The 8,481-nt window shown below is 36.1% G+C and overlaps 1 protein-coding gene across 1 annotated transcript in view; it reads left to right on the top strand.

The window, feature by feature from the left end:
- Nucleotides 1-6,371, top strand: part of LOC18443195 (organic cation/carnitine transporter 2) — an 84,177-nt gene extending 77,806 nt beyond the window's left edge. The window contains exon 2 of the mRNA XM_088857702.1: nt 5,697-6,371. Coding sequence (XP_088713828.1) covers nt 5,697-6,187 — 491 coding nt within the window. The 3' untranslated portion in view covers nt 6,188-6,371. The remainder of the gene's footprint in view (nt 1-5,696) is intronic.
- Nucleotides 6,372-8,481: the final 2,110 nt, after the last annotated feature.

Raw genomic sequence — 8,481 nt, 5'->3', positions numbered from 1 at the left:
AAATATGTATTTTCTCTTTGGTTATTAAATTATTGATGAATCACTTAAAACTTTAATAATAAAATATTCAAATATTTGAATGCAATCCAATAGCCTAAACCTCACTAGCCTTCAGCAATCAAAAAACCTTTAAACCCAAATCTGTTAGGTGAAGGGTTGGGAAATCAGTTTGCATCAGCAGATCATCGATATGGATTGGCAGTAATCCGGTCGAGTGAATCAACCAACAAGAAATAAATCATAATGTACACAAAAAGAAAAAATTGGAAAAATTTTAAAAAGGAAAAAGTTAACAAAAGGTTGCAAGAGAACTACATATGCACCTCAAAAATCTATCAAAAAATATTGTTTTAATATTAAAAAACCCTCTAATTAATCATCTCGACAATGACATGTATGAATATGGGGAAAAAAAAAGATTTTGAGTCCCATAAATAGTGCATCTTGGAACACATTATCTAGACCGTCCATTTTCAAAATTTTCATATGTCTATAAATCTACTTGATTTCAACCATTTTTTGAGTTTAAAATTTTACTATTAGATATGAAAATATATTTTTTAGATAATCCAAATAATTATTTATACTAAAATTACATGTTATGATAAATTTTTTAGGTGCGCCTTAATTGGATTGTTTAAGGTTACAACCTTATAGAAACCACACCCATTAAAAAATGTGAGAACAAGTCAATTCTCAGTTCCAACCGTGAACTAGATTCTTCCAACCAATACCTGACCCGGATCGGCCAATTTCATTCTAGATCAGCACTATTCCAAATATTTCTTAAAGGTGTGGCCTGTGTTGAAAATTTTATGATTGCCTTGAATTTATTTTTATGTGAGGTTTGTATAAGGTGCGCACCTTGAACAGTCAAAGTAAGATACTCCTTCGAACCATATTGGAAAGGGTGTGGTTTGTATAAAGCTAAGGCTCTAAACAATCAAAGTAAAGCGCACTTTCAAATAATGTCGAGAAATATGGTAATACTGGAAATCTTTGTGATAGCTTTAAAATATATTTTCATCTCTAATTATAAATTTTAAAGCTTAAAAAATAGTGTAGATCGAGCAGATCTATGAAAACTTGAAAATTGACGGTCCAAAAATGCATTACAAGATGTACTATTTCCAAAACTTAAAATCCATTTGTTTCCCTTGTCCATGTATCTTGAGGTCGAGATGATCAATTTGATGACATTTGGGCATCAAAACAACCACTTCTAGTGAAATTTTTAAGGTGCGCCCTAATTTGATTGTTTAGAGCCTCACACTTATATAAACTTTTTCCTATTGGAAAATGTAGTTTTTGCATTGATTTTTATGTTGATCTAAAAATTCATTTCCACCCATAATTATGAAATTTAAAGATCCAAAATTGGTGCAAATTTATAAAACACTTAAAAATAAATCTTACAAATGAGTGGTCCATATAATGCGTTACAAGATACACTATTTTCAAGACTTAAAATCTTTCTTCTTCTTTTTTCTTATATCCAACGTCTTGAAGACGAGATGGTCAATCGGTGAGTCCTCAACATAAAAAACAACTGTTTACTTTTCCCTTGCTTTTATCCCTCAATATGAAATTTAAAGTTTAAAAATGGTGCAAATTGATTGTATCTTTTAAGACTCTGGAAATTTTAGATATACATCTAAAATTGATTGTATCTTTCATATCCATACATCTATCTCAAGATCGAGATGATCAATTTCAGGGTAAGTAGTAAATTGAATTGACCACCAAAACAAGCTTTAGAGGTGATTGTTTTTTTTTAGTGATAATTTATCCTAAAGGCATGTTTGGACATACTAATAGTCACATCAAAGGTGTTGCCGTTTTCTCAAGGGAATCTTAGAAGTAGGGGTGGCAAATGGGTTGGGTCTCGACAAACTTGGACCCGGAATCAAATAGTATTCGGGTCCAGGTTTTGGGCTCGGACCTGACCTTTTAGGTCCAAAATTTGGACCCATACTCGAACTTGAGGTGGGGTCTACCCGTTGGATCCATTGCCACCCTAATGTTTATGCGAGACACGTGGGCTTTGACTATGGTTTCTTCTTTATTTTTGCCTTTTTTTACTATCGTATACCTATATTATTGACAACATTTACAGTATTGCACAACATTTATGAATGACCATATATACCTTACTATTTTACGTAATAACTAGAAAACACTAAAAAATAAACATATTGACAACATTTATGAATACCCCTGTACACTCATAATTTTCGCGTCAGGTCCGGTTGGACCTAGATCTAGACCCATATGTAAATAGTATTCGGGTCCAGGTTTTGGACTCGAACCCAACTTTTTGGGCCCAAATTTTGGACTTATACCTGGACCCGAGGTCGGGTTGGGTCCATTGCTACCCCTACTTAGAAGGAACAAGGAATAGCCTTTGGTAAATGGGGACGTGGTCATTGGACTATGTCCTTGGACGCATCCACCGTCTATCTAAAATGGACTGGAGATCTCGCTCATATATTGCATCATCTAATGCGTAAAAACCAAATCTATCTTGAAATATTGTATTTTTTTTTCAAGAAAATGAAAGATACTTTTTGGAAAAAAAGAGTAGTTATTACATGCTTTTGGGAGGCATTTGGCAAGTGGAGCCTGCAATTAGAATCGGAGATTTCTAATCATGAAATCTCCAAGGCATAAATTGAGTACATGGTAATAGAAAATACTGTTTTTGGTTAACTAGTCCAGAATTATGGGGATTTTAGAAAGCTATATTTGGTTTAAACAGAAATTTCATAAATTAGGAGATCTGAAGATCAGCTGATTTCTACCATTTATTAATGTTTTCGTTAATGATATGGTAATTTTTGTTAAATGAATGAGATTTCGAAATCATTGCTCATCCATGGCTGGTCAAACGAATTTGACACTTCATATCACATTAAAAGAAAAAACATTTGGATAAAGTGAGAGCAAGTCTAACTATTTTAATTTTATTTTTACTTTTTATATATCAAATCGGGGTAATATCTTCGGCTTTTATACTTTTCACATGCATCAATATATTTGGTTTTTATATATTGTTCACCCTCAAGCACCTATAAAAAAGTATAAAAAACAAATTTAGAAAAACTTTGTGCAAAATGGAGCTCATTTGACTTCTTCATCATTCTTCTATCATCTTCAATACTGAGATGCAGGGGAAGATTTAATAAGGTTATCCCTTGTACAAAATGGTTCAATGCAACTACAACAGACACCCAAGATGGAAGGAGACTGTTAAGAACAATGGACACTTGCATGCGATCGAGGACCGGATTCAAGGTTGCAGCAAGGTCCTTTGTGAGCACTGTCATTTTATTGACATGTTCAGTCACTTAATCTGATTCTTTCATTCTACAAGAATTGTATTTTTCTAACAACAATTGCACATGGGTCGCAGAAGTGGTCTCATACTTTTCATATATGGCACCCATCGTACTTTGAGCGGTGGTGTGATCCTCAAAAACTCTAATTAAATCATCTTCCATAAAGCTCAGTATACTAGTCCTAGCTACTTTATTATTTTATAACCATTTTTCAAGTCGCCTTCTAGCTTAACCATTGGCATTAGGTTCTAAAACTCATGGTTCTATTTCTAGGACATAATCTACCCTATCATAGAAAAGAATATATCCAATTTTTCTTTTCCACATACAAAAATTGGTCTCATTGAGTTTTTCAAGTTTAGATAATTCTGACATGACTAGCCTAGATGATATTTTAAATTTTTAGATAATACCTAAAAGTTCAAAAACAAATTTAATTGTATTTAAGAAAATATTGTCTGCTAGCTAAATCAATATGTTTGCCGACTGTCAGTGAGCTGCAACTTCAAAGAAAAATTTTCTCAAACAGTTTATATTCGCACTACTGTGGTGCAACAAAAAATTTAATAAAGTAAGACAATGACTACTTTTATACCAAATCTTCCATTAGAATAATTTTCATAAATATGTGACTATGTCTTAGCACAAGATAGAGAGTCTACTCTAGAGAGAGAACCTAATATTGAGGCTTAGACAGAGAACCTAATATTGAGGCATATGCTAAGTCAATATAACTCTTATGCAACAGCCTTAAACTTATTTTCTCTATGTTCCTATTCTTTTGATGATTCTTCTAGCGTCTCTATCTCTTTAACTTTTCTCTACAAAAGATTAAACATAGGACTTAACCGAGTACGCTACGATCACGTAAGCCAAACGCAATCTAGAAAGAGTATGGGTAAATAATTTACGGAGAGAAAATATTCCAGAACCAACAATACCAGTAAAAAGCAAGCACTGAATCACAAATGAAGAGCAGTAAATTAAGAGAAAAAAATTCATAAAAAAATTCAAACTGTTAAATTTAAGGTTAGAAAAATTTACAGCAAGATATACGTGAATGACAAAGCACAATATAAAAGTTACCGTAAATTAAACTCAAGAAAAAATAAGATATAAAATACCAAAAAAAAATGGGACCTGTAGGTTATGAGCCCACCACGCTTCCACAACCTGCTATGATACCAATGTTTAAAAACTTGAAAGAAGAGATGGACCCACTCTCAGGATTAGGGGCAGTGTAGTGAGACTGACGATCGCAAAGATCAGCCTTTTATCATAACTGTGAGAACTCTGTAAATTTCTATGTACCTCTCTATGGCCATGAAACCCTTCTTAAAGAGGGATGGAGGAAGTCGTTCTCCAACGTTCGGCTTCCTCCTGAAATCTTTAAGGAAACGTGGCCCTGTAATCCTGAAAAGTGGGTGGTTACTTTATTACCGTTAGATAAGAGCATTTTCACTCTCTAAGAAGCCTTCTTATTTTAGTGATAAGTATTAAATTATGAGAGAGAGAAATATTGCATGTTTAAAAGCCCCATGGCCACACACACGTACCAACATGCCCCCTATAAACATGGTTAAAGACTATTACTTAGTGGCAACAAGTATCTAAGGCTTCTATCCAAAAACTTCTCGAGCTTCATGTAGACCTACCCTACCCTGTGCACCAATTAATCACATTTAAGGAATCACCTTTCACCATCCAATCAAAATTAGTACACTGATCTCTCAATAGCTTTAGGCCTTGTAACACCGCCAATATCTCAACATTATTGTCTGGCGCTACACCATACGGTCCAAACTAATAGAAAATCTCCACACCCATGGAATCCCTAATCACTCCTCTAAATCCAGTAGGCTTTGGATTCCCAAAGAACTTCCATTATAGCTAAGCTTAACACATCCATTTGCTGATGGTGTCCATCTACCTTTAGGTCTTGTCTTTGCCAAAGATTGTAGAAACGAATTATGCATATTAAGAATGATATCCATCTTAGACACCCCAAAACCTTATTTTATATTGGAAAACCATGACCATACATTGTGAACAATCTTATCCATTACTTGAATTAACTCAGAATTCACCTTTTCAAAGTCCGATTATTCTTTCCAACCAAACCTCCCATAGAAGAGCCGCATGAATGATCTCCCACAAAATTAAACCTTTTTTCGGCACTTAAGGAATAATGAGCTGATTAATAATTTTTGTGCATCTAAGTGGCAAAGACAAAGAGCACCTCACTACTTGCAAAGCCCACATCTATAATCCATGGGTAAATGAACAATGAAGAAATAGATGATCCCCAGTCCCTCTCTCTTGATCAATCGTTAAAAGTTGTCTATGAACATGGTGCAGGTGGCCTTGTCTTAGCAACGCTGGCAGACACAACTCTAGGTCGCAAGAGGATGCTTCACATTACATGCCTCATGATGTCTCTAACCGGCCTCTTCACCTCTCTCTCTCCAAACATATGGATCTACTCCTCATTTCGATTCATAGGGGGCTTCGCCCGTGCCACCGTTGGCACCAGTGCCCTCGTCCTCTCCACAGAGCTGGTGGGCAGACGGTGGAGGGGAGAGGTTGGCATAATTGGCTTCTTTTGCTTCACAATTGGCTTCCTCTCTCTACCCACCATGGCCTACTTCACTCAAAACTCTCATTCGAGGGTCCTATACTTGATGGTCTCTCTCCCCACATTTTTCTACTCAATCTTGGTGCATTTTTTTGTTAAAGAATCACCAAGGTGGCTTCTAGTGAGAGGAAGAAAAGAGGAGGCTCTCAAGGTTTTGAGATCAATGGCTAGGCTCAATGGAAAAAGCCTTGATTTTAACATAAGAGGCACTTAGCATAGAAGAGGAGGCATGGAATGTGAATGTTTATTCAGCCATGAAAACACTGTGGGAAAAAAGGTGGGCTTTTAGAAGGTTGTTGGTTACAATGGTTGTTGGTTTTGGGGCGGGGCTTGTGTACTATGGAATGCCACTTGGGGCTGGAAATTTAGACTTCAATCTCCATCTAAGTGTCACTTTTAATGCCTTGGCTGAATTTCCCTCAGCCCTTCTCTCATTCTTCCTAATCTCTAGGCTTAATAGGAGGTGTGCTGTGATCACATTATCTATGGTTAGTGGGGTCTTGAGCATCTTGTGTGTATTCTTGTCTAGAGAGAGAAAGGGGGGTTTGTCCTTGCCTAGAGAGAGAATGTGGGATGTGTTGGTTTCTGTTGAGAGAAAGGGGGACATTAAGAATGGGTCGCAAATGGGGGCAGAGATTGTGGCCTTCTTTAGTTGTTGCACAGCCTCTAACATTTTGCTGCTATATTGTTTAGAGTTGTTCCCAACCAGTGTGAGAAACTCAGCTCTTTCTTTGCTTAGGCAGGCCATTTTGTTTGCTGGGGCTTTTAGCCCATTGCTTGTGGTTTTGGGGAGAAGAGAATGCATTTTGGTCATTCGGAGGTGTTTGGGTTGGTGATTATTTGCTGTGGAATGTCCTCTTTGTTGTTGCCTGAGACAAGAGGCAGGCCACTCTGTGACACCATGGAGGAGCTAGAGTGTGAAGAGGTCACTTCTTGCGGTCCATAGGGTTCATGAGGTTTGAGTAATTGGCTCTCTCTTCTCTCCAAGGGATTTCTCAGTGAATGAGTAAGTGAAACTTCAGTGTGCCTCTCTCTCTCTCTCTCTCTCTCTCTCTCTCTGGCGGAAGCAAAGTATATATTGTCTACCGGGGGTAATATGAAAGGTATATATTATAATCAGTATTAAGGGGAAAGGTAGATGCAATATATTGCATTTTATGGTAAGTATGGGTATAATATGTATGTCTATGATTTATTTTTATTTTTGTCATCTGTATTCGTTTATATAAGACAACCTTATATTTTAATACTGATGAATGAACACCGAGTCTCTTTAGAGAAATCTCAAACTTTTCACATAGTATAAGAGCCAGATTTAGTTTTTTTTTGTCCATTGTTGTAAGATTGAGTCTGTTGCTCAATCTTGTTCTTTTTGCTGAACGAGTTTGTTCTTATGTTACTCGATCATGTGTGTCTGTTTGTGAGGTGCTAAAACAATCACAAATATGCACCGAGTTCTATTGGATCTTCCAAGTATCATGTTGCTTTTGTGGCTAATTCAATTGTTTTACTAGGCTATAAATTTCCAGTCTGTGATCCCGATTCTTACTTAGAACATATTGATATGTTGGTAAACAAAATCTCATGCCAAGTTCCAACCAGTTTTGGTCGATAAATCAAGGTCCTGGCTTTAGGGGGAAATCGATTTTCCGGTAAGATTCTGACAAACTTGACTGAAATGAACCAACCACATTCTCTAGAGAGTTTGGGGTAGAGAGAGAGAGGTCAAGGTATGAGAGAGTTGGGGGCAGAGGGAGAAAGAGAGGAATGAGGGCATGCTACTGGTTTCTTTTCATTCAACATCAAAACTTCCTCACCTATTACATGGTTCATTTGCCTTTTATTCCCCACCAAAGGATCATCCCTACTAAGAAAACGTAAAGTTCATCTCTGGTAATGACCATCCTTTCTAAGACTTAATCTTTCCAAAAGACTTAAATCTTTCCAAAAAGACTGTTCCCATTCAAATAGTTCTTACTAGTTAAGGATAAGTCGTCCAAAAAGATATCAAATGGACTCCAACAAATCCAAAAGCAAAGCAAACGGACCCATCACAACTACTTTTAAAAAAATAAAGAATAAATAAATTTAAAAATCAAATAAAGAAATACAACAATTCCTCACACTGGTGCTTCTGTTTCCAAGCTCAATATGTTCACTCCACATAATCAAGCACAATGGACACTTACCAAAAGCCAATACTCAACAAGTACAGCCGCATTTTAAAGAGAAAAAAATAATAATAACAAATCAAAAAGAATAAAAAATCAACCTAAGAATCTGAGATCTGAGATCTCTTCCAAGCCCCACAAGAATTAAAACACTCTACAACAAGGCTTTCTCGCTCTCTAACAAGCTGCTGGTTTCTTTTCATTCAATGTAAAAACTTCCTCCCACCATTACGTGGTTCGTTTTCCTTTTATTCCCCCACCAAAGGATCATCCCTACTACAAAAGAATGAAAGTTTATCTCTTGTAATGACCAACCTTTCTAAAAGACTTAAAATCT

This window comes from Amborella trichopoda, chromosome 2 (genome assembly GCF_054954075.1).
Source record: "Amborella trichopoda isolate Santa Cruz 75 chromosome 2, AtrichopodaSantaCruz75HAP2 v2.0, whole genome shotgun sequence".
Classification (NCBI taxonomy): domain Eukaryota; kingdom Viridiplantae; phylum Streptophyta; class Magnoliopsida; order Amborellales; family Amborellaceae; genus Amborella; species Amborella trichopoda.
This window is presented reverse-complemented; position numbering and strand designations above follow the sequence as displayed.